Source organism: Leucoraja erinacea, chromosome 31, assembly GCF_028641065.1.
Source record: "Leucoraja erinacea ecotype New England chromosome 31, Leri_hhj_1, whole genome shotgun sequence".
Lineage (NCBI taxonomy): Eukaryota > Metazoa > Chordata > Chondrichthyes > Rajiformes > Rajidae > Leucoraja > Leucoraja erinaceus.
This window is the reverse complement of record NC_073407.1, coordinates 13398219-13425596: the sequence shown is the minus strand read 5'-3', so window position 1 is coordinate 13425596 and position 27378 is coordinate 13398219. Positions and strand designations below refer to the sequence as shown.

Sequence of the window (27378 nt, the reverse complement as noted above, 5' to 3'; positions counted from 1 at the left end):
CTGCAGCACCCAGGATGGAATAAACCTACAGCCGTTTGCTCACACCACTCCTTCACCGAATCTGCGAGTGCCCTGGTGTAGAAGCCTCAGGCTGGAGGATGGGATTGGTACAGGTAGCATGGACGGAGGGGCCGAATGGCCAGTTTCCATGCCCCTATCACTCTGTAACATTGATCATCCCGATCTCGAGGTCAACCGATTCTCCAGCTCATGGCCATACAATTCACAGGATGAGTGATGGAGAGATACAGTACAGGTACTTTGGTCCTCCGCGTCCAAGCCCATTGCCAAGTACCCATTGACACAAATCCTATCCTAACCAGATTCATTCTCCCCAGACTTACCAGACTCCCCCAAGATTTCAACACTCACTTACAGACTAGGGGGCAATTTAGATCAGCCAATTAGCTATAAACCCCGCAAGTCTTTGGGAATGTGAGCCGGACTGAAACTCTCGGGGGAAAACCCACGCTGCCATGGGAAAATCGTGCAAACTTGAGAGACAACACCTTGAGGTCAGGATCGAACCCACAACTCTGGAACTGCGAGGCTTGCGGCTCTACCAGCTGTGCCACTGAGCCGCACTCATGTGGCAGAACCACATAACCTCATTTCAACAGACTTTACCATCAACCAACTCAACCCAGTCTACCCTCCTTCCAACCAACTCATCCTGTACATTCCCTGATCAACAAAGCCAACCCAGCACTTTCTCCTTTTACTCAACCCATCCCAGCACACTCCCTACCAACCAACCCACCCCACATATTCCCCGATCAACTAACCCATCCCAGCACACTACCCTATTACTCATATCACCACACTCCTTTCCAACCAACCCATCACAGCGAACACCCCTATTACTCAACCCATGCCAACTAACTCTCTATTACCAACCGACCCATCCACAGCATACTCCTCTAAACAGTGACATATTTCTTTGCACTAACACCCGCAATACTTACCCGACACCATTCCTAAGCCTAACCTCCTACACAGACCCCTATAGACCTCACCATGCAGTTGCTCATGGAAGGGGCTGGGATAATGGGGCCAGTGGGCTTGTTGCCTTGTGCCAACATGGACCCAATTGGTCAAATGGCTTCTTTCTGCAGCATTATCAGTGTAAGGTAAGGAGAAACTACTGACTCCACGAGTTGTAAAACCACCCTCTTTATCTCCCCCATCGGAAGGAAGGTCATGCTTCCATGATGTATGAATCCATTCGGAAACCTAGGTTGGGCCAATATATTGAAGGTTTGATCAGGATAAAACAGGGAAGAATATGGCATAGGAACATGAATGGAGTGAATATCTTACAAAATATAGAGGTTGTAGAAGAGAACTAAAGGAACATGAAGACATTTCTGCCCATTATGTTAAATCTATGTCCTTTGATTCTGTCATTTCTGCCGGGGAAGAAAGACTATTCCCATCGCCTCTTTAAACCATCTCATATTCATGGTGACCATTCCTATTCCTACCTGATGTCCCAGTGTCACTGGCAGTCAGTTCGGAACTCTGATCTGGTTTTTCTCCAGATTCCACCGATTGCGAATCCTTTGGTCGTACGTTAATTTGGAAGGAATGTCGGTCGACGATATTTCCAACGGGGCTGTACTGGGCCACCACAAAGGTTCCATGCTCACTTTTGACGGATGCTATGCCCATATGTGTAGTCGCCACCCAGATCATCTGGCTGAATTGACCTGCCGAGAATGAAACACACTAATAAAATATTTATAAACAGTGCATGTGGATGCTTGCTTATGGTTAAACAAGTATACGAGTACTTGCATTGGTTTGGGACCATGCATAATGATTGAAGCTGGAAGGACACTTCCTCTACTCTTTCGCAACTTTGGTGAAGCATATGCATCAGCAGACTCTCCTATCTCCCACTCTCGTTAATTTCCTGCGTCTGCTCAAAATATGCCGTTGCATTTTGCAACAGAGGCAAGGCTATTTGACCAATCATCTGCCTCCCAGTTCTCCGCTAAGTCTCTTACTGGTCCAATTTTATTGAAGGTATGTCAGCAGCAAGTTGGAAATATCAAGGAGAAAATGGAATCAATAAAGAACAAGCACTGTTTATGGACTGAAGGCCCTGCATTCTGAAGATGTGGCAGAGAATCCTGTGCAGACTGCCTCCAGTCAAGGTGCTGAGTCTAAGGGCAGGCAGCCTGCCTGCTTCTAATGCTGCTAATTCTGCACTGCCCCCAATGCAGAGGAGGCCTGATATTATCCTGTTTCTCTCACATTTTCTGCCCCGTCGGACTGTGAAGCCTCTTTGTTCACGATAACAGAGAAAAGGCATGAAACCTTCTGTCCATTCAAAGATAAAAGCACACTGTCCTTGCGACTCAAGACTTAACAGAACAAGACACTGCATAAAAAGTGTATTTCAAGCTTTAGCTAACATTTTGCAATAACCCTCATGATTTCTTCAGGCACAAAGTGCACGGCACTGAAAAATCATATATTATTGACAGCCTTCCTCTTTTACAAATCCTGATACCACTGATACATTTGATACAAATTTATATTATATAAATCTGCTGCTGATGTTCAAATCCTTCTCAGTATTACAAGACATCTCATCTGTTATCTCCCACTTCCATAAATCACCTTTGTTTCCTCAAAATATCTTAGGATTTTTCAGCAAAGGCTGATATTTGGCCGATCATTTGTCTCCTAGCTCTCTGGTAGACTTACAATATTTATCCCAGAACGGAAATTGATCTGCCAACAGGTGTGGCAGGAGTTGTACAGTTTGATAGCCACAGGGAAAAAAGGATCTCCTGTGGCGTTCTGTACTGCATCTTGGTGGAACCAGTCTGTTGCTGAAGGTGCTCCTCAGCTTGAACAGTGCATCACGGAGGGGGTGAGCTGTATTGTCCAAGATACTCTGCAGTTTGAGGAGCATCCACAGCCCCAGACTTCTCTGTGGTCCCACTAGTTTGACCTTTCTGAGGGGTTTCCCTGCTGAAGCATTTTTCCAATTCTATACCAAAGAAGTGGGAAAGCAAATAGTAAAAGTTGCAACTGGGAACATTACAAAAAATCTTGTTGAAATCAATACATTTCCCTTACCTTGTGTCCACATTTCTTCTGCAGAGGTATTAGGACAAAGAGGGTGATGAGCAAAGGGCGCTCTCTTAGAAACTCGTGATAGTGATGTTGCAAACAGAGGCAAGAACATGGCAAACATTTGGAATGAATTTGTGAGTCAGTGTTTACAGCTTAGAGAAAGGACAGGCATCATAGGCATCACGAGAAAAGTAACACCTCATTGCCAAAGTTGGCGTAAGGTGGATAATAGTGTTGAAGAAAACAATGTCCAGGAGTGGATGACATCCCCAGGACCAAGTGGTTCTGTTTAGGTTATAAAAGAAAGTAGATAAGAACTTTGTACCTGCCTCAATTATGACTTATCAGAGCTCCGAAAGATCTACTCTGGATTAATCATTTAGAAAGAAGTTTTAGTTTTGCATTGAGTGAAGCACGGCACAATCAACTCCAAGGGTTAAATTACAAGGAAAGACTACAACCACAGATAAGGTTGATTAATGGATGATTTAACCTAGGTTTCCGTGATACGCAAAGAAACTGTTCAGGTGGACGGTGCAGTGATTCCACTGGTTGATTGATCCAGATCTGGCGGAAAGTGTCCAAAAAATATTTCTGGGCTTTACAGGATATTATATATGCCGAGAAAGACATTTGTGACTCTTCTCTGCAAATGGCAAGTGATGCTGGGTCAATATTTAAAACTCTAAATCTAGGATTGATCATTTATTTGTTCATCAGGGACATATTTAGGGGTTTGGGAAAGGCAGGAATATGGGGTCTGGTCACAGATTAGCCACCATTCCATCAGATGTTGAATAGACTTGACCCTTGATTCAATGATCTATTCTAATTCTAACATTACTATACTTCGAAGTCCCTGTTATATTTATCTATCTCTTTATTTATTTATTTATTTATTTGTTTATAATTAGAAAAAAGAGAAAAAAAGTTTTTTATTAGAAGCAATGTACAGTCGTATAAACCGTGGCATATAACAATACATTTCGTGTACAACTTCTTGTTTCACAATATTGCTACTTTTAAGAGGAACTCGAAACCGATGAGCTAAGCAGCTTTAATATATGATTTTTATTCCTTAACCTCAGGTACCAATTTGAAAATGCTTACCTGTCAGTGCACTAAAACCAGGGCTATTAAAGTCGTAATCATTGATTTCATTATACCAAGCAAGCACTGGGTCCTTCCCTAAACAAAAGGACAAAAGATAAATATTCTTGACGGTTGACATTGCAAGATATGACCATCAAATAATGAAAAGTAGAATCTGATTAATATATATGGTCTCGTAATTCAGTCAGGTTACTCCAAACCTGTGGGCTGAGGCAAACAGCCATTGATGGAAATGTCTGAGGACGTTTCATTCAAGGAAAACCCCATGGTTTTTCATAAGCATTCTAAGGAAAACAGGGTGACCCAGGAAAGAGTGGGGTCCACCTGGGACTAAAGTGGCCGTCTGTGCATGGAGCCAAAGGAAATGGGCGAGGGCTTAAATCTCACCTGTCCTCAAATGACCAATTATGACATTCTGCAATTTCATCATTTTGCCAACTACAATATCTTCCTCCAGGAAGATATTGTAGTTGGCAAAATGATGAAATTGCAGAATGTCATAATTGGTCATTTGAGAAAGGACATTCATGCTATTGAGGGAGTGCAGCGTAGGTTTACAAGGTTAATTTACAAGGATAGTGGGACTGTCATATGCTGAGAGAATGGAGCAGCTGGGCTTGTACAGGATGAGAGGGAATCTTATTGAAACATATAAGATTGTTAAGGGTTTGGACATGCTAGGTGCAGGAAACATGTTCCCGATTTTGGGGGAGTCCAGAACCAGGGGCCACAGTTTAAGAATAAGGAGTAAGCTATTTAGAACGGAGACGAGGAAACACTTTTTTTCACAGAGAGTTGTGAGTCTGTGGAATTCTCTGCCTCAGAGGGCAGTGGAGGACGGTTCTCTGGATACTTTCAAGAGAGAGCTAGATAAGGCTCTTAAAGATAGCAGAGTCAGGGGATATGGGGAGAAGGCAGGAACGGGGTACTGATTGGGGATGATCAGCCATGATAACATTGAATGGGGGTGCTGGCTCGAAAGGCCGAATGGCTTCCTCTTGCACCTATTGTCTATTGGTAGATGAAGGCATTAAGAACTGCAGATGCTGGTTTACAAAAGAATTGCTGGAGTAACTCAGTGGATCAGGCATCATCTCTGGAGAACACGGATAGGTAACCATTTGTGTCAGGATGCCGTGAGACACCTTAGCAGACTTAAAAATGGATAATCTAATGAGATGTAGCCAGGGCTCCTGTGAGAGTTAAGAGGGGAGATCACAGGGGCCGTGTTGGAGAAAACTTTGCAGACCTCATGTGATGTTCCAGATGACAAATGGTGGTGCCTTAATTGAATAATCTGAGTAATTACAGGCCTGGTAGAAAATGATGGAACACTTCTGAGGGATAGGAGGAATCTACACTTGGAAATTCAGGGATTGATCGGCAAGATTATTTAGGGGGAATCCTAACCGACCAACTAGAATGAATTTTTTAGAAGTGGTAGCAAAATACATTGGTGAGGGTTGTGTTATATGGAGTCTACAAGGAATGCACCAGTGCCTTTGACAAGAATCTACACAGAAGACAGATCCAAAAGGTTTGAACCTATGGGATGTGGAGGCACGTTGGCAAAATAGATCCAAAATGGGACCGACATTCCTATCCATGACATTAATGTACGTTAAGAGGTACTGCCTGCTGTCAGACATACATTGTAGAGTTAATATGAGACAGATATTGTGTGATGGTAAAGAGTTGTTAAAGACATGGGGAGGATAAATAAAGATACAGGGCAAAGGAGATGGAAATAGGACCTAAGACTTCGTCATCAGTGGTGGTCCAGAGGTTCTCTCCATTCTTGGTACGGCTCTCTTCCACGGCTCCTGTGGATGACAGGTATTCGGCCCACTTTCTGCATTCGTCCCTTAATTCAAAACTGTATTCAAGTGGTGGTGCTTCGTGCAGAGTTCTGTAGTGATTGTGGGCCTCCAATGCTTCTCTCTCAAACGTCCCTATCTCGGTATCTGTAAAATGAAACACAAGCATGAGTGCAATGCGGAGGAAGTCAAACTCTCAGCTTCTGTATCTAAAATGCCCCTAGTGTGTAGAAAGCAATAGTGGGACAACATAGAACTAGTGTGAACGGGTGATCAATGGTCAGCATCCACCTGGTGGGCCAAAGGGCCCATTTCCACGTTTTATGTCTAAACTCTAAAGTACACTGAGCTTCTGCAAATGTTCAGACATGATCTTGTTTAATGACAGAGCAGGTGGCAAGGATTTTCTTACCCATTTTCCTTTGCGTGCATTGCACTACGTGACGTCGCCCACACTATTAGATGTCATTTGTTGAATTGAGTAACGGTGCAAGGAATAGCTTCAGGGATAAATACAAACCCTCCTAAACTTAAAGGATCTGGTCAGCAGTTGTGGCAACGAGAAAGTCAAACAATAATAGCCCATGGAGACAGACACAGGGATGTTGAAATAGCTCATGTATTGTGTTTATTATGTGTGTAGCTGCTAACAAGAGGAAACAGAAACATACAGAAGATGAGCAACAGATTTACTGATTATTTTATATTATGATTCAGAACTTTCTTTTGCAGTTAAAGTCACGAGTGCCGTGGAATGCTCAGAGACAAAGGGCAAGATCTTGGCCTGTAGTTAGAAGGTCTGCTGTGGCTGGTGAAGCACAAGGCTGCGATTGCAGCTGCCCAGGCCATTAATATTGGGAGCCAAGGATGGGAAATGTCGGGGACCTGGTAAATGGGGAATCCACTAAAGGATTGGCACAGGTAAAACAGGATATAAGCACGGTTTGCCCAGTGTCCAGAGAGGGCTCATAACCAACCAGGACAGCCAGTAATCTCCACTTGAGAACTAGGTTGAGGTTAGTACCTAGACCAAATTATCCATTACAATGAAGACAGGTAATCATGAGATCATAAGTGATCGGAGTAGAATTAGGCCATTCGGTTCATTAAGTGTACTCCGTCATTCAATCATGGCTGATCTATCTGTCCCCCCCAATCCCATTCTCCTGCCTTCTCCCGATAAACTCTGACACCTGTATTAATCAAGAATCTATCTATCTCAGCCTTAAATATATCCATTGACTTTGCTGCCACCTTTGGTACTTTGCTGAAAGTAACACAATGATGGTGCCCCCTCCCACTGAGGCTGCTCTTCACTTGCTATGGTCCTACCTGCAGGTTGTCCCCCAGCTTCCGGTTCCAGTGCTTCTTGTGCTACCTCCGGAGGTGGAGAGACTGTAGAACACATGGACAACCAGAGAAAGTTTTAGGAAGGTTCAAAAGAGTAAGAACATATAGTATATAGCTGTCATGCAGGTTCCCATCTGAGTTGATGAGCAGGTTACATAATATAACATGGAACATACCAGGACAGGGGTAGGCCATTCAGCCCGAGCAGTCCATGCAGACCCATCCTCCCTCATCAGCTGGATAATGCTGGCCTTCATTAGGTGGAGCATGGAGGGTAGGAGTGAGGAAGTTATGGTACAACGTTATAAAACATTGGTTCAGCTACAGGCTGGAGTACTGTGTGCAGTTCCTTCACGACACGATTGCAAGGACATGATCTCACCGCTGTGGGTGTGCATGAGATTCATTTTGATGTTGCCTGGGGTGGAGTTTTTCAGTGATGAGGGGAAACCAGAGAGGCTGGTTTGTTTTCCTTGGAGTGGAGTAGGCTGGCGGAGTGGGGGTGAAGGTATTGAAACGGGTTTATAAACCCATGAGAGGCGTAGATAGGGTATAGCGTAAGAGCAGAGGGCTGAGGTGTGCAAGGACTAAGATGGATGAAGTCAGGGATGAAGTCAGGAGCATGCTGCTTGAGAAGGTGGTGGAGGCAGGGATTCTCACGCCATTGAAGAAGAGCATTTAAATAACCAAGACATAGAAAGCTGTGGACCAAGTGTAAGTAAATTAAATTAATGTAGCTCGGTACTCAATGGTCTACATGGACATGGAGGCTGAAGGCCCCGTCTTATTGCTGTGTCATTCTATGACTTTATGACATTGACCGCTGTCATCTCCTGGTCTGGCCTGGTCTGGCCTGGCCTGGTCTGGTCCTGGCCTGGTCTGGCCTGGCCTGGTTTTCATGCATCTGTTCTATTCACCTCAGCTGCAGCTTGACCACAAGACCTGGCTACTTCCCGAGTAAAGAAAAAAATTGAATTCACGTTTTATTCCTCTCTTCCCCAATGACAAAACCACCTGCCTGCCCACTGATGAACCACCTCCTCGCCCCACATCTCACCTATTTCCTACACCTGTGATATCAACGCCTCTGTTCCGAGGCAGAGCATGTACCTGTCGTCACCTCCAACCAAACCCCACAACTCGGCATGTTTTTCTCTTCCCTTTGAGCATTCTGAAGAGACCCCTCCCTTTGCCCCTCCTCCCTGGTCAGAACCACACACTCCACCAACCCCGGCCTTTTTAACTTTGTATCTTCTCACCATCAGATGATTTGTTCACACTTCTTCCCAACCTGGTGCACTGCATTTGGTTCCCTCAAGGTGCTGTCCTCTACTGTGGAGAAAACCCAGATTGGCTTTGCGGAGGACATGCATTGAGTCCGCAAGGGTGGCCCTGAGACTTCATTTGAATGCTCCATCCCTCGCACACTCTGACCAATCAGTCTGTGGCCTCCTGCGCTACAAAGAGGCCTGGTATGAGCCTGAGGAACAGCAACTACTCTCCTGTCTGGCGTTCCAGACTCAATGTGGAATGTTACAACCAAGGTAACTTCACTTTCTGTTTGCATTGGGCCTGGCTGGTTCTGCTGTAGCTCACCCATCTATAACATTGGCTTTGTTTTTGTTTCTCCCCCCTCTACCATGGCTGACCCACTGTAGCTCTGAATCACGCAACCAAGGTGTTCTTTTGCTCCTGTTCTCTCCAATTCCCTTCATTTACCGTCCTGCTTAATCCCATGGCAATCTTGGCCTCAACCCAAACAATGGTATTCCCTTTATCGAATCCTGATGGCGGAGGAACCACATTCCCTCTCAGACACAAAATGCTGGAGTAAATCATCGGGACAGGCAGCATCTCTGGATAGAAGGAATGGGTGACATTTCGGGTTGAGACCCTTCTTCAGACTGAGAGTCACGACCTCAAAGGTCACCTATTCCATCCCTCCAGAGATGCTGCCTGTCCCGCTGAGTCATCCCAGCATTTTGTGTCTGTCTTCGGTGTAAACCAGCATCTGCAGTTCCTTCCTCCACAGTCCCAGTGAGCCTGCTGTGGTTGGGACTTTGCAGATGACTGTCGCCATACCTGCAGGTGTTGGCTCTCGTGATTCGACGGGTGGCACGGCTTCTTCCGCTGGAGGCGCGGGTTCTGCTGCCGGTTCCTCCGCCTCGGCCGCTGGTGCTTCCGGCTCAGCCGCTGGTGCTTCCGGCTCATCCGCTGCTGCCTCTGGCTCAGGCGCTGCTGCCTCTGGTTCAGGCGCTGCTGCCTCTGGCTCAGGCGCTGCTGCCTCTGGTTCAGGCGCTACTTCCTCTGGCTCAGCCGCTGCTGCCTCTGGCTCAGGTGCTGCTGCCTCTGGCTCTGCAGAAGCGGAGGAACATGGAGGGATAATGATTCTGAGTTGTGCAAGGACACGGAGTGATACAAGGAGAGTAATACAAGAGTGACAAGGATGCATCGACAAGCGAGTAGAGGGCGGTATGAGGTGTGGGCTGGAGAGCTGCAGCCATGGTTCAGAAGGTGTGAGGCTGCCTGGGTGTGTTGGTTTAGTTTAGTTTAGAGATACAGTGGAAACAGGCCCTTTGGCCCACTGAGTCCTCGCTGACCAACAATCACCCCGTGCACTCTTCTGTCCTACGCTCTGAGGACAATTTACAGAAACCAATTAACCCACAAACCTGCTCGTCTTTGGAATGTGCGAGGAGACCAGAGCACTCGGAGAAATCCCAAGTGGTCACAGGGAGAACGTACAAACTCCATACAGACAGCACCTGTGGTCGGGATCGAACCCAGGCCCCTGGCGCTGTAAATCAGCAACCCTACTGCGGTGCCACCCTGCCACCCAAAGTTGGTGTGAGGACAAGCGTGCTTCACAGGTGTGTGTGTGTCTGTGTGTGTGTGTGTTGGTCCGTGGCTGTGGGTTGTGCGTGGGAGGGGTGTGGGTCTGGATAGAGATGGGGCTGGAGGAGGGGAGGGGTGAAGGTTGACCACTGACCTTCAATCATCCGAGCAAGTACACAATCCTCGCTTGTGCCACGGGGCAGGAGGGAAGGATTTGGTGAATTTGGGGAATTAGTCCCCTCCCCACTAATTTCCCTGAACAGCCAAAAACAAGAAATAGAAATAGAGCACCTTGAATCCCCGAGCGCCTTTAAATAAGGTCAGGGCTGGTCTGGTTCAGCTTCAGCTCCCCATTGACCTCAACTGTTCTGTGGAGCAAGAATCTTTCTCCGTCTTCAATACATCCAATGCTTCAGTTCATGGGGAGAGAATTCCAAATGTTCAGAGCTTCGCTTTGGAGGAGTAATTCCTGCTTTAGTTTAGTTTCGTTTAGATTTACAGTGCGGAAACAGGCCCTTTGGCCAACGGAGTCCGCGCCGACCTGCAATCCCTGCTCACTAACACTACCCTACACACGTGAGGGACAATTTACAATTTTACCAAGCCAATTAGTCTACAAACCTGTATGTCTTTGAAGTGTGGGAGGAAACCGGAGCACCCAGAGAAAACCCACCCGGTCACAGGGAGAATGTATAAACTCCATGCAGACAGCACTCGTAGTCAGGATCGAACCCGGGCAGCAACTCTACCGCTGCACCACCATGCCGCACGTGTTTCATGGACTAGGACTCCCAGACACCTCCATACTGCCAGCACCCTGTCGATTCGCTCCATGTAACCACTTCAAGCAACCATGAGAACTGTTCCTCACCTAAACTGTTCGTAAGTGTGAGGTGAGCAGACACGGTGTGTGGGAGAGGATCACAGGAAAAGGTTGGGAGTGGAGAGCGAGCAGGAGCGGGGAGAGTGGTTGCCCGCCGCCTAACAGACTTCATGAGCGACTTAGTCTGCTCAGTGCTCCCAGCTCTGCTCGGTGTCACCCACCCCCCGACTGTTCGGGCTCAGGCATGTGGAAATGGCCCAAACCCATCCGGCTGAAGATCCCGACAGCCCCCACAGAATCCCTCAAATCCATTCCCCCGGTCTCCCAAATGCTTGTTTGTATGTACGGGGTCATCCACAAATCATGTGTTTGTAATTCGGGGAGTACCGATAGTCCACTGTTCTACTCTTGCTGCCAGCGTGAACAACTTCACCACTTCCCAAATCATATTGCACCTGCCAAACCCCTGCCCACTTGGCAAAGCTTCTTCATCTCTTCACAGTTTTACTGAAAACTTGCCTTTCCACCTCTCTGTATCATCAGCCAGTCTAGTTCCAATACACCTGTTCATTCAACAAGTCACTGTCACAGTCATGGGTAGTTGAGCCACTCAGTGTTGTTGACCCTTGATTTCTTTGTTAGTAAGGGTGTTAGTCAGGGTGTCTGGGGTCGTGTGGAGAAGGCTGGCGAATGGGGTTGAGAGGGAAAGATAGATCAGCCATGATGGAATGGCGGAGTAGACTTGTTGGACTCAACGGCCTAATTCTGCTCCTAGAACTTATGAGCCCTGACAATTTATTTGAAAAGGAATTGGTAGATTGTGCAAGTGTCAATTCCCCATTCTAACCGGCTTTGAGTAAAGGACCTTTTCCAATCTCCCACTGTAATTGCTTCTATGAGGAACTGGAACCCATTGTATGGTTGGCACTGTGCCCACCCTCCCACTGTAACAGCTGCCAGGGGCCCACAGGTGACCCAGCAGAGGTCCTACCTGCCGCGGGTGTCTCGGCCGGTGGAGCTGCCTCCTCGGGCGGTGCGGCGGGTGCTTCTGCTTCTGGCTCAGCCTCTGGCGCGGGTGAAGATGAGGACACACACAGCGTCAACCGGAAGAAGACATATCACGTAAAGAAACCGCTCGCTCGTCGCGCCAGGGGCTAATATTTGGCTGTACATGAAACATCAAGTCTAAACCTCATCCTGCCTCCCACCCAGCACCCGGCACATTTTAGACAGGAGGAGCTGCAGATGCTGGTTCGCACAGGAGGACACAAAGTGCTGGAGTAACACAGTGGGTCAGGCAGCATCTCTGGTCAACATGGATGGGTGACGTTTCGGGTTGGGAAGTCAGTTGACACAGTCTGAGCTAAAGAAGGCTCCTGACCTGAAACGTCACCTATCCGGGTTCTCCAGAGTTGCTGCTTGACCCATTGAATTACCCCCAACACTTCCATAGTGACATTCCATAGTTTCCCAGCTTTCCAATAATTACCAAATTTATTTGAAAGGAATTGGTAGATTTTGCAAACGTTTGTCAATTTCCCATTCTAACACTCTGAGTAAAGAATGCTTTTTCCATCCTCCCCCTTTAATCCCTGCTATGTAGAACTAGAGCACATTGTCCTCTGGTTGGCATTATGCCAAGTCCACCATTGGCAATGTATGGACCGCAACAGGACGTATAGTTAGCATTCTTGAATCAATGGCCCAACTTTAAGGCTCCTCATATCTTTTAACCTCCAAATGGCAATCGGCTTGAGCCTTTGCATCCTCAGAGTGGAATGCTGATCATGGACACTCATCATGACGTCCATGTTATAAATGTGATGGGGAAAGGCAGCGACAGAAAGTACAAAATAGAACTATAAAACATTGTACCCAGGACCGTGATGATATAACACTCAGGAAAACTGAACAGAAATGTGCTCCTTTCTGTAGAAGGCTCCACAGCTGAAGGAGATTTTGCATCAGAGTCTATGTGGGGATCTCTGATGCCCTGAGGAGTGTTCATCATTGTAGGACAACAAGCCGTACAGTTGGGGTACTTAGCTTGGCAAACAGGCACGTCTTGTGTACACTGACATTGCTCCTCCAAAGGACCATCACCCACCTTTTACAAAGGGGATCAAAGTGTCCATGTGCATTCTCCCCCAGGTGGATGGTTTGACCAGAGCGTTGGCCAGTTCCAGCCATTGGGACCGGTTGAGGTTAGTGGTTTAAGCTAACGTGACGGGCGTTGATCCTGACGGAATCATCCCTCGTCTTTAACCCTGTGGTTCCCATTTTGGTTTCTACCTGCTGGTACGCTCTCGGCTGCAGGCTCCTCTGGAGGGGCGGCGAGGGGCAGGACATTTTTCGCAAAATACCCCTCGTTGGTGATGTTCCCAGCCGGGGTGTAATGTGCCACCGCTATTGCTGTCTGCCCACTCACCGAGTAGGCGATTGCCATTTCTTTGGTGTCCTTCCACAGCAGCTGGGTGAAATGCCCTGGCAGAGACAAAACCAGTCACTAAACGCAAAATGGTTCGCTTTGTTTAGAGATACAGCAGAAGAAACGGGCCCTTCAGCCCATCGAGTCAACGCTGCCCATTGATCACCCGTTCACACTAATTCTGTTATCCCACTTTCTCATCCACTCTCTACAATTTACGGCAGCAAATTAACTGACAAACACCCACGTGTTTGCAATGAGGGGGGGAAATCGGAGCATGTGCAAACTCCACACGGACAGCACCCGAGGTCTCTGGTGGCTGCTGAGACGACGGTTCTACCAGCTGCACCAAAGTGCAGCCCTTAAACATTAGCATTAGCTCAGAAAAACTGGTGGTGGTGGTGTGTCGGCACCAGGGTGCGTCTCTGTGTGAGAGAGAACAGGCGTACACAGCTCCTGCCACTGGGATTACTGACTACACCTGTATAACAACAGGATGCCAGTTCTCCCCCAGCTCCCTCTCACACCTTATATCCTGTGCTCATAGACTCTAACCACTGTACGTTCCCTAAACCGACATCCACTCACATCAGGGCCGCTACCAAAGCAGTCCCTAAACTTCTCATGCACCCCCTCAATACTTCATCCCATTTACAATCACCTCCTCTATTCTCTTCGTCTCCCCCTTCACTCATCCTCAGATGCAGCCACCAGCGCCTCATCCACTTCTCGCTTTCCCTTTCTTCCACAAACCCCTTCATCTCTGCTCTCCCCCAGCCCCAACCGCTCCACCTCATCACCTCTCACCAACGCTACATCCGAAACGTCACCCATTCCTTCTCTCCAGAGACACTGCCCGCCCCGCTGAGTTACTCCAGCTTTTTGTGTCCACCTTCAGTTTAAACCAGCGTCATCAGTCCCTTCCATCCGACTGCATTGCACAGCCCCCCCCCCTTCCCGCACAGCCCCCCCCCCTTCCCGCACACTCACCCAATCGCCCGTCATACACACCCTCACCCTCCACGACCACCCGACACAGACCCTCACACCCAACCTCTTACACCACACAGATCTCAGGTCTCAACTCCTCCACCCGATTTAAACCCACGGTCTGTGTGCCCGTCCACATTACACTATCTCCTCCCTCTTGCCCTCCCTAGGAGACAAGGTCTTCTGCCAATGCAGGAGACAAGGCGTTGGTTGTCAGTTCAAAGCCACGTAAGTAAGCATCTGAACGGGAAGGATGTCAGCTAAAGAAACACTCGGAGCACCGGGTTTATGAAGCAAAGTACTGTGGGAGCGGGAAAAGTGAAGTAGGAGAGGAATTGTGTAAATTATCAGGAGCTGAGCGAGAGGAAACGTTTCAACATTTCATTGCAAGCGGAAGAGACTTGCGCCTTCTGAGTAAATGATTATGTTATTAAACGGGGGATGAAGACGATGAGTTCTTCGCCTGGTGTTAAGCTTCAGTGGGTGGTGAAGGACACTGAGGTCAGTGGGCTTCACGAGACGATGCTCATGTCCTGTGTGTGGATGGAATGCAAAGTGCCCACTCCATCAACATCCATCGCCCCAGTGTGGTGGAGACTTCAGTCTACATAATGGATACAATGAACACTTTGGGGCCAGAGGATATGTTAGCTCTTCGCCTGGTGTTAAGCTTCAGCACGGGTGGTCGGCCCTACAAGTCCATGAGGAACAAATTTTGTTCTTAGTCACGCCTGCACGTACCATAACCTCCATTCCCTTCTCCCATGTATCCAATTTATGGATGGAATGCACCAAGTGCCCCTGCCTCCATCACTTCCACTGGGAGCATCCACACCCCCACTGTCTGCGTAAAGACTTCAGTCTACCCTAAACTTCTGTCCCTTAATTCTGAAGTCACAATGAATCTTCCTTTATTCTCAAAGGGAAAAGCAGAGGTCTATCCCTCTTATCATTTTAAAACCTCTATCAGGTCCCCCAAACCTGTGCGTAGAGAATAAAGACCTCAAATTCAACATATCTCTGTAACTTAGTTGTTGAAACCCATGCAACATTCTAGTAAATCTCCTCTGTACTCTCTCTACATAAAATAACATAGAAGATTGATTTAAAGAGAAAATACTTCTAAATCTCAGTGGGTCAGGTGATATCTGTGAGAGAGAAAACAGAATGCACTGTTATGAGATGATTCTGACAAAGGGTTTCCCCCACGGAAACATTATTTCAACTTCTCTCTCCAAAGATATCAACTAACCTGCTGAAATGTTATAAAACAGTTTCTATATTTACTTTAGATTTCCAACATTGGCTGGTTTTGAGCAAAAAATAAACCTGTTGTAGCATCTCTGGAGGGAAACAGATAGACGATATTTCAGGTCTGGACCCTTCTACAGACTGAGAGGGTAGAGGGGTGCCTAGCTGGTTGAAAGGGTGAATTTGCCGGTGCATGATCCTTTATAGCTGAAGGATGGATGAATCAAGGAGATGTGCAGCACAGAAACGGGCCCTTTGGCCAACCGTGCCTATGCCAAACTTTATGTCCACTTTAGTTTAGTTTAGAGTTAAGAAATACATCGCGGAAACAGACCCTTCTGCCCACCAAGTCCATGCTGACCAGCGATCCCCATGTACCAGCACTATCCTACACAACTAGGGTCCATCTACACTGAGAGGTGAAAGTTGAAATGGACAAAACAAGGCGCCGGTGCTGACAAGGGGAATTAGTGCGGTGAAACAAGGCACTTTGTGTGGGTACCAGAGTGTGGTGTGTACAGCTGAACAACAGTGTAGGCATCTATGGGGTATTTCACTGTCTAATGAAGAAACAGTTGGTCTGAGAAGGAATGTATTCAGACATCGACACACTTACCAGTTACATCGGCAAATCCAGGATTGTTGTAATCATAGTCCTTGATTTCTTCATACCATGCATCTGCTGAATCCTTGCCTGAAACAAAGCAATTTGTCAATTTGTAAAAGAGGGGCAAGTGGTTTAAGTGAATGTGCACCATAGGGAATGTCTGGAAGCATCAGTGCACTAAAGGCAGTCATACATTCAAGGTCGAGTTACCTACACTGTTACACAGAATGGTGAATATCATGAGGTTTCCCAATGTAAATGAAAATTTATTTTTACCCATTCACTATCTATATGCTATCAAGAACTTTATTACTGATTATTATTGCAGTTTATTAAAGGAATGAATGGTAGTGATTGAACATTACCATGGACACTAATGCTCCAATATCTCAATATCCAATGCTCCAACACACTTACCAGCTTCATCAACTCTTCAGTCTTGGTATCTGGTCTCATTCTTTGTATACTCGGGTTTCCCAAACCTCAGAATCCCCATACACTTCATTCTACGCTCTGCCGTGGAAAGGAATTAGCACCTGGGCAAAGCAAGTTGTTCATGGAGGTGCTCAAAGTCTCCTTGAAGAGATGTAACATCCCCACTGATTCCTGGAAATCTCTGACCAGCAACCGCTCAAAGTGGAGACGGAATGTTTGGGAAGGCAATGTCTCCATGCATCAAGAGCACACAGAGGCTCTGGTTTAACAGTGGAACAGCCACAGGCTACACACCACCCTGCCGGGCATCTCTGCCCCCTCTGTGGAAGTGTCTGTAGGTCCAACACTATCCTGATCATTCACCTTGGAACCCACAAACTGGAATTGGAGTATCATCCTTTATCTGTGGGAACTGCCGTGACTTGTCAAGTCATCCCCTCTCTTCTCTTTACGCCTTGAAACCTACCCATCTTCTTAAATACATCCCATGATTTGGTCTCCACAACCCAGTGCTGCAGTGAATTTCATCACCCCTAGAGAGAAGAAAAATCTCTTCTCTTTTCTCAAAGGATTTTCCAAAGGACCACACCTCCCACTTGTCTGGATTAAACACCATCTGCCATTTATCTGCCCATATCCCCAATCGCTCTACATTCTACTGAATCATTTTGACAGACTTTTTTTTAGAGATACAGTGCGGACACAGGCCCTTCGGCCCACCGAGTCTGCACCGGCCAGCGATCCCCACACATTAACGCTATCCTACACACACAAGGGAAAATGTATACATACACCAAGCTAATGAACCTATATACCTGTATGGCTTTGGAGCATGGGAGGAAACCGAAGATCTCGGAAAAAACCCCATGTGGTCATGGGGAGAACGTACAAACTCCATACAGACAGCACCCGTAGTTGGGATCGAACCCAGGTCTCTGGGCTGTAAGGCAGCAACTCTACTGCTGCGCCACTGTGCCGCCCGTCACTATCCACAATTCTGCCACTTTGTATCATCTGTTAACTTACTAATCAGACCACCTATGTGTTTATCCAAATCATTCATATATACCATGTACAACAGAGGTCCCAGCACTGATCCTTGAGGAACACAACTGGTCACAGACCTCCAGTTGGTAGAACACCCTCCACTGCCACCCTCCGGCTTTTACAACCTAGCAATCTAGCAACCCAGTCCGCATATGCAAACGCGAATCAGACAGGAAGTGCTCACCACAAATTCAGCAATTGCATATGTCACACTGGTGCAGTGGATGTGGTTGTGGTTTCAAGACATTGGCAACGTGATCCTTGCTTTGGTGCATCGTAGGTTCATCTCCATCTACACTTCACGCTGCCTTGCCAATGTAATTAAGGACGATTTACACCCTAGTCATTCTTTTCCTCCACTACTGTTGGGTCGAAGACACAAAAGCTTGAAATCACGTCCCATCAGATTCAGGAATAGCTTCTTCCATGCTGATCTCAGACCACTGATCGATCCTCTCATAAGCCGAGGGTGTAGTCCCGATCTTGCACTTTTCTTTCACTTGTACGTTCTCTATAACTGTTAAGGGCTATAGTATTGTAACACTATATTTTGCACATATTGGGTTTTTTTTCTTTGCACCACCTGTTGTATTTGTGTACAGTGTGGTATAATTTGACTAAACAGCATGCAAACAAATGTTTTCACTGTATCTCGGTACACATGACAATAATAAACCAACGGCAATACCAATCCTTTGCATACATTGACTGAAATCATTACAGATTTGTTGTAAAGAGTAAACAGATACAAATCAAGAACATCATTAAAACAGTACTGTGTTCCGGATGCTAGCAGTATTTCCAACTAATAACTGATTATCTCAAGCAGCCAAATGTAATCAAATACTATATTTTGGAATTTAGCTTCCTGTTCAGTCACAGGATGTCATGTCCACACAGATCCTCCTGCAATGTTCTGGCATCCCCGCCCAATGTTAAAGAGGCTTGTGCAAGATGTTTGTTTAAATGTAACATTAGAGACACTCATAGGTTTGTAATCACAGCACAGAATCAATGCCATTCAGCCCATCTCAATTGTGCCAGCACTAGGACTCATAAAGCACAGAAACATGCTATTTACCAGCATTTGATTCATGGCCTACCATGGTGAATCAAGTGTTTGTGTCGATGCTTCTGAAATGCTGTGAGGCAAACTGTCTCTGCCAGGTTCAAGAGATGGAGTAATCCAACTAGGCCCACTCCCTGAAGATGGACACAAAAAGCTGGAGTAACTCAGACAGCATCTCTGGAGAAAAGGAATAGGTGACGTTTCGGGTTGAGGCCCTTCTTCGTCTAGTCCCACTACCCTACATTCTCCCACACCCTTGCAAACCTTTACAGATTCTTATGTAGTCTACTTTGATCATGATCCATGGTCTCCAGACCTGACCACAGCACTCCTGGTTCTTTTCCTAGTCATCTTCATTATATCTCTTTTGGTCATTGACTCGTACAGAAGGGGAAAAAAACTCCGTTTTCCGGATTAGATTTAATGCGCCTTTTCTCTGTCCAACTGATTGAAACAGATGTGGAAAGGATGTTTCCACTGGTGGGCGAGTCTAGGACCAGAGGTCACAGCCTCAGAATTAAAGGGCGCGCTTTTAAAAAGGAGGTGAGGAGGAACTTCTTTAGTCAGAGGGTTGTTAATCTGTGGAACTCATTGCCACAGAGGGCTATGGAGGCCAAGTCAGTGGATATTTTAAAGGCAGAGATAGACAAATTCTTGATCAATACGGGTATCAAGGGTTATGGGGAGAAGGCAGGAAAATGGGATTAGGAAGCAGAGATCAGCCATGATTAAATGGCAGAGTGGACTCGATGGGCCGAATGGCCTAATTCTACTCCTATAACTTGTGAACTCATTCCTATCATTCGATAGCCAATGACCAACCAAGTCACTATCAACAACACCACCAACCTTCATATCATCTTAAAATATCTCCGGCATTCATATCCAAATTTGCAATGTGGGTAACAGGCAACAAGGGTCCCAGTACCATTTGCTGTGCTCCACCACTCGTCACTGACTTCCAATTGTAAATACAACCTTCCACCATCACCCTGTCTTCTATTACCAAGCCAAACCTTGGTCCAATTTGCTAACTTGCCCTGGATCCCATGATCTCGAACATTTTAGCCATGTGAGATCTTGTCAAAGGCCTTATGAAGTCCACATTGACTGCACTATTCTTATCACCACATTCAGTCACCTCCTTGAAAAATTCAGCGAAAGTATTCAAACGGACCATGTTGCCCAACTCTAATCAATCTCCGCCTCTCCAGTCTAGATTACTCCTGTCCTTCAGAGATTGTTAGAGTTTCTTCCCTGACTAAGAGGGCCGTGATTACCTAGCTTATGCCTTGTGGCCTTTCTTAAAGAAAGGTACCCCATTTTCTGTTCCTCAGTCATCTGGCACCTCGCCAGTGGCCCGAAATGATTTAAATATCCCTGTCAGTTCCCCAGCAATCTCGTTTTCTGCTGCATAGAACAGACTGGGGTACATCTCATCAGGCGCGGGGATTTTTTAAATATTAGACATGCCGCATGGAAACAGGCGCTTCAGCCCACCGAGTCCACACAGGCCATCGATCACCCCTGTTCACTCTAGTATGTTATCTCATTTTCTCAGCCATTCGCTACAACTACAGGCGATCTATAGAGGCTGATTAACCTACAAACCCACACGTCTTTGGGATGTGGGGGGGAGGGGGGGTGGTGGTGGATGGGAAACCGGAGCACCTGAAGAAAACCCACATTGTCACAGGGAGAACATACAAACTCCACACAGACAGCAACCGAGGTCAGGATCGAATCTGGGTCTCTAGCACTCTGAGGCTGCAGCTTTACCAGTAGCGCCACCGTGCTGCATGACTCTAAGACGTCACGTGCATAGAGTGTACGGCGAGAGAGCTTCGTCAGATGCATCATGTGGCTGTTGATCGGTGCAATGTAAATGTAATGACTCCGGGTCTACTGACTGCTCCACAGTGGCCAAACACCAACCTGTAAACTCCATCTCTCCAGAGCTCCACTTGTACCAGATGTTCTCTCCGTTTTTCGTCTTACTGTGCTCCATTTCATTTCTGGGTGCCAGGACCTCAGCCCATGCTTGGCAGTCAGCACGCATGTTCGTGTTGTAAGCCAGAGGGGGAGTTGCGTGCAACTTTCTGTAGTGATTGTGAGCGTCTAATGACTCCTGCTCGAATTGTGAAATTTCTGAAAAAGGATACATTCACCTCGACATTAGCTCAGACCTTGCTACATCAGCATACCACCCTCTCACCCACCCAACACCTGCCTATCAGTACATGTTGCCAATCTGACCAGCTGGGGGCACAGCTTGGCACAAATGACCCAAGCGATGGATGAAAACTCTATGGGCTGGACTAAACCCTACGTTCTCTATCCTCCCGCCCTTTTGTCTCCACGTCACTCCAGCTGTTGAACACCTCTCTGTTCCTCCCCTGCCAACATGTGAGAGACTGGCTTCTGAAGCACACGCTTGGGGGATTAAACATTGCCCTGGAAACGTGTCACCCAAACCTAAACAGTACAGTCTTGACTGAGTGTTACAATATTTGACAGTGTTTAGGTGAGACATCAAAGCAAAGCCTTGTCCAGTCTCAGCTGAATCCAATCAGTTCAAAGTTGTTATGTCCAGGTCATTAGTTATCAATGAAACTGGTTACTGGCCACCCCTACCACACCGTGCACAATCCCTTCAGAGCTGGCACGACACTGCTATGCCACTGCTAGTTAAGCTCTCCAGGAGGCCCTGTAATTACGCAGGGTGTAATAAGTTAGCAAATCATTTCAACCCTCCATCATTGATTCCTTTTCTCTTCCCCTCCTCCTTTCCTCTCCTCCTCAAACCTTCCCTCCCGCATTCTCCCCAATCCCAAACAATTTTCAACAGGGGGTAGTGCACAACGCACAAGGGGTGCTCTGATAAAGCTGCCTCTCACTCCTTCACTGATGGCTCAACACTTGGTGTTCTGGGGTTGGGGGGGGGGGGGAGGCAGTGCTGGGTTTTGGGTCTTGAACATCAGGGGTCCGGACCGTGGGGTGATCTCCAGCCAGAGTCAGGGTCCTGAGTGCATATGTATTTCCCTCCCCATTTATACTCACCGGGTTCCCTGGAAAATGAGTTATCCTATAGTCTAACATGTAAGAAAGTGAAGTATGGGGGTATTTGGATATTAATAGGAGTAACATCCAATAGTCTGGAAAATGAACCACAAAAGTCCGAAGGTGTGCTGGATTATCAGCGTTTTACCAAAGTCTTTACCTGGCCAAGACAGTGGGCAGTTCTGACAGTGATCATTGTCTCGTGTGTAGGTTCAGTCTGAATCGGACTGTTCTGCCCTTACGGATAATCAGCCAGTTCCCTTTTACTCTGACGCTCACTCATACAGCAGTGCCCACTCCGACAGCACCTTCTGTGAACATGGGGTTGGCTGGAACTCCTAGCTCTGGGACACAACAGCTAAGGGTTGGATTAACACCTACCTGCCTCCTCAGCCATGTCTCCTGGTCAGTGTTCTGCTGATTCAACACTGAATCTCAGAAGCCGTCCTCCTGTAAAACAGGAATGGAAGCACTGGGAAAGGCACGATCTGAGTGCACTCGATAGAAACCAGAACACACATTCCCCACAGAACAACCTGCAGAAGGAAGACTTTAATCTAATGAACGGTAAGAATGTGAAATTAGCTGAGGTGAAAATCACGGGTACTTTAGGAGAAGTGAGACCACAATGATGGGGAGTAATCACTCGAGTTATGGTGGAATGGACAGTATACAGGAGTTTGGGACCAATTGATGAGTGGACATAGTATCACTGGACAATGAAGGTTAAGGGGAGGCGTAGATGCACGGCATGGGTGGTGTTGGAAATGATGGCGGGTGATCTCCCCCTCAGTGAGGGGAGACAATGTGAACCTTGTCATGTTTCTGTGAGGGAAGGAGAGGGTAACGAGACTTGTTTGTCATAGCCAGTAGATTTGTACCCGGAATAGTGAAACTTGCCGCAGTTTACTGGGACATTAAATGCAACAATAACAATGATTATACAATAAATGATCAATTATTTTAAATATACACGATCACGATAGTGCAAAAACCAAAGGGCAAGGATGTAACGAAATAGGAATGATGCTAGATTCAGACTGCAGTCAGGGACATTGAGAAGAATGGAATTTGAATTTAAAGCAATAACATTTAAATTATTTCAAATGACTGATTTGAAGACAAAGCTCTGATATGAATATGCTGTAGGTGGTTGGATTGGGTAGGTGGGTGTTTCAAATGTAAGATGAGGAGTAAGAGGTGAAGAGGGGATCTGAGGAAGGTGTAGAGGGGATCTAGTTGTGGTAGCTGTGGGGAGTCACTGTGCTAACCTCGGTGGGGAGCTAGTCCAGAGGTGGAGTTACAAAAGTAAGAGAGGGAAGAAAAGGGTTGGCATTGTGATACGGACAGAAATTAGGAGTAATATTCATGAAATGTTCCTGTTGGCCCCCCAAGAGCTGGAATGGAAACAGTTTACAAAGTAATATGTTGGGGAAAAAAGTGACATGTGTGAGACGAAATCTGAGTGAGACGAGAACAAAGGACTTTTGACGTCCCTGACAAAATGAGGTCCGAGCGGGATTCCCCGCAGATCCGAATAGCAGCATCATTTTATGTGAAGGAATTGAACAGTAAACCAAATATGTGTACAAACTGAGAAGAGTCCCGACCCAAAACGTCACATATTCCTTTCCTTCTCGCCAGAGATGCTGCCTGTCCCACTGAGTTACACCAGCTTTTTGTCTCTATCTTCGGTTTAAACCAGCAACTGCAGTTCCTTCCTACACAATAACTTACCAGGTTAGTGATGGATGGGACAGGTTGGAGGAGGGAGAGGACAGATTGCAGACTGCTTTGCCCTTTGGGGAGATAAAGTGGGATTGGCCATCCATGATGAAAACAAGTAAGGGACTAGCAAAAGGCTTGGAAGAGCCATGCAGGCAGGTGGGTTGGACAGAACCCGGGGAAGAAATGTAAAGTCAAGAAAGTAGGAAATCGGTTCTTAATAGAGCAAAAATAGTTGAAATGACAGATCTTCTAAGACAGATTTTGGGAGAAAAATAGAACGAGTGGAAGTGGAATCCATGAGATTGGAGGCTACACATGGAATGTCTCCTGAGATCACGTGACTGACAGCCAAGGGCTGGGGGCTTTGATGTTTGGTGATGGGATCAGAGTCAAAGGAAAGATGCGTGGAAATGTCAGGAAGTTGCCAGTCAGTCACCATGATCTCGGTCAGATCTCGGAGCAATAATGCTTGCCTGGACAGCCAATGGGTGGCCTGAGAAAACTGTGTGGTACAAGTTCGAGTCATAGAATTACGCAGCACAGAAATGGGCCCTTCGGCCCACCCTGTCATGGCAGGCATGACATGCTCAATTACATAATCCCATTTACCAGCGCTTAGTCTGTAGACTATATGCCTTGGCGATTCAAGTGTGCATCCGGATATTTCTCAGATGTGGTGAGAGTCCCTGCCTCTGCCACTCCAAGTAGACTAGCTTGGTTAGGCAACTTGGTCGGCATGCATGGATTGGATGCTCAAAATCGCAATAACTCTCTGGAGAAACAAATTCTTCCTCCAATCCCTGAACCTCTTATTGTTCACCTTAAATGTATGTCCTTTGGTCTGGGACACCTTCCCACACTAGCTAGGCTTCTCGCAATGTTCTACACCACTCTCAGCCCACCCTCAGCTCCCTCTGCTATAGGAAAAACTAATCTAGCTACCCAGTCTCATCCCATAACTGAGATGTTGCATCCTGGTGAATCTCCTCTGCACCTTCACAGTATAATCACAGACTTCCAATAGTGTGCTGACCAGAACTGTGTAGAGTACTCCAGTTGTGGCCCGACCAACCTTTCATAAAGTTGGGCCATAACTGCACCGCTCTTTCTCCAGCCTTTTGTGTCTGTTCTAATAATCTCCGGCTAGGTTAATGAATGCAAGCCTCTGGTAAACCATCTTCACCACCCTATCGAAACTGTGCTGCCACCTTCAGGGATTTCTGCACAAGTACACCAAGGTTCATTTGTTCCTCAATACTCCCGTGGGCTTGACCATTCATGGTATGTTTATTTCAGTTTAGTTTTTAGTTTGGAGATACAGTGGAAACAGGACCTTCGGCCCGTCTGAGTCCGCACCGACCAGCGGTCCCCGTACACTAGCACTATTCTACACACTAGGGACAATTTACAATTTTTACTGAAGCCAATTAGCCAATTAACCTACAATTTCAGAGCAACCTTCAATATGGGATCTTGTCGAAAGCCTTACTGAAGTCCATATAGACCACACCAACCACACTACCCATATCAATGTATTTAGTTACCTCTACAAAATACTCATTTAAATAAGTCTGGCAGAATCTCCCACCAACAAATCCATGCTGTCTATTTCTGACCAACCTCTGCCTTTCCAAGTGTAGAATAATATTTCCTCTCAGAATTGTTTCCACTAACTTCCATATCACTACCATTAGACTAACTTGTAATTACCTGGGTGATCCCTACTGCCTTTTTTGCATAAAGGTGCCACATTTGCTATTTTCCCATCATCTGGCACCTCACCTGTAGAGTGGGTAGGCCCCAGCAATCTCCTGCCTTGCCTCCCAGATCACCAGCTCCTGCTGTTTTATCCACCCACTAAGACACCTGTACTTCCTTTTTCAAGTCGTGAAGCTTAGTCTAATACAACTCAGAAACAGATCATTTGGCCCATCTTGTCCATGCCGACCATGTTGCTTAACCGAGGTAGTCTACTTGGCTACTTTTGGCCCATATCCTTTCAAATCTCTCCTATCCATGTACTGTACAAGTGTCTGTTGAATGTTGCAATTGTACCGGCCTCTACCACTTCCTCTGGCAGCTTGTTCCATATATGTAATCTTTAATCTTCAAGTTCAAGTGAGTTTATTGCCATGTGTCCCTGATAGGACAATGAAATTCTTGCTTTGCTTCAGCACACAGAACATAGTAGGCATTTACTACAAAACAGATCACTGTGTCCATATACTATGATATAAATATATACACGCATGAATAAATAAAATGATAAAGTGCAAATAACAGATAATTGATTATTAATAATCAAAGTTTTGTCCGAGCCAGGTTTAATAGCCTGATGGCTGTGGGGAAGTAGCTATTCCTGAACCTGGTTGTTGCAGTCTTCAGGCTCCTGTACCTTCTACCTGAATCTTAATGTGCTCTAGAATTCCTCTGTCCCAACTGAATCTCCAATTATAGTGTCTCCTTAGTGAATACAGATGAGAAGTATTCCGTTAGACTTTGCCCCCATTCTCTGGATCCATGCACGGATTGCCCCATTGGTTCTGAATAAACCCCACTAGGTTTATACTCTCGTGCTCTTAATATACCTATAAAATGTCGTGATTTTCCTTAATCTTATCTGCCAGTATTATTTTGCAGCCTCTCTCTGCCCTCATAATTTCTTTTTTTATACTGTGTACTCCTGAACTGGCTACCCCTATTTCCAGTGCTCTAAGCTTACCATAGCTAGCGAGCGGCTTTCCCCAAATTACAGGAATATCCTCATATCCTCGATATCATTTGACATTCAGTTTTTCCTGGACCTGCCCTTACAGGAGCACCCAGGCCATAAAACCCCAACTATTTCATTTTTAAGACTCCGCTTCCCAAATGTAGATCTCCCTGCAAGTGATGTGGGAGGGAAATGCAGATGCTGGTTTAAATCAAAGATAGACACTGTCAGCCTGAAGAAAGGTCTCGACCTGAAACGTCACCCACTCCTTCTCTCCAGAGATGCTGCCTGTCCCGCTGAGTTACTCCAGCATTTTGTGTCTACCTTCTACCTGCCAGTCGCTGCTCCCAATCTACGTTTGCGATGTCCCTTGTAATGATACTGAAATCGGCCAGACTATCCTCAACCCTTTCCATAACTATTTGGAAAGTGATAGAATTATGGTCGCTATCCACAGAGTGCCCGCCCCACCGCTTCCCACTGACACTTCATCCGCTTGCCCTGCTATTCCTAGGACTAGGTCCAACAATGTCCTAGGACAATGCACGTACTGATTCTTTCCCACCTAATCCTTTCACCCCAAGATGATCCCTGTTAATATTGGGGAAGTTGAAATCCCTACCACCATCATCCCATTCCTCCTACACACACCTCTCTGTGATGTGGCTATAAATCGGATTCTCTATATCTCCCTCTCACTGTTGGAAAGCCTGCACTATACATAAACACAGAAAATAGAAACATAGAAAATAGGTGCAGGAGTAGGCCATTCGGCCCTTCGAGCCTGCACCGCCATTCAATATGATCATGGCTGATCATCCAACTCAGTATCCTGTACCTGCCTTCTCTCCATACCCCCTGATCCCTTTAGCCACAAGGGCCACATCTAACTCCCTCTTAAATATAGCCAATGAACTGGCTTCAACTACCTTCTGTAGCAGAGAATTACAGAGATTCACCACTCTCTGTGTGAACTCTGGATGCGAGAAATATTCTGGTCTGGCAGCGCCTGTGGAGACAGA

At 46.5% G+C, this 27378-nt stretch overlaps 2 protein-coding genes across 2 annotated transcripts in view; both read right to left on the bottom strand.

Moving 5' to 3' along the window:
* The window catches only part of LOC129711937 (tubulin beta chain), a 248856-nt gene that overhangs the window by 95623 nt on the left and 125855 nt on the right, over positions 1-27378 (bottom strand). The window lies entirely within an intron of this gene.
* The window catches only part of LOC129711796 (uncharacterized), a 102418-nt gene that overhangs the window by 66526 nt on the left and 8514 nt on the right, over positions 1-27378 (bottom strand). The window contains exons 2-11 of the mRNA XM_055659731.1: positions 22297-22365; positions 20791-21003; positions 16314-16391; positions 13321-13512; positions 12020-12094; positions 9453-9725; positions 7353-7415; positions 5958-6167; positions 4201-4278; positions 1485-1709 (exon numbers count right to left, since the gene is read on the bottom strand). Of these exons, the coding sequence (XP_055515706.1) occupies positions 1485-1709; positions 4201-4278; positions 5958-6167; positions 7353-7415; positions 9453-9725; positions 12020-12094; positions 13321-13512; positions 16314-16391; positions 20791-21003; positions 22297-22312 (1423 nt within the window). The 5' untranslated portion in view covers positions 22313-22365. The remainder of the gene's footprint in view (positions 1-1484; positions 1710-4200; positions 4279-5957; positions 6168-7352; positions 7416-9452; positions 9726-12019; positions 12095-13320; positions 13513-16313; positions 16392-20790; positions 21004-22296; positions 22366-27378) is intronic.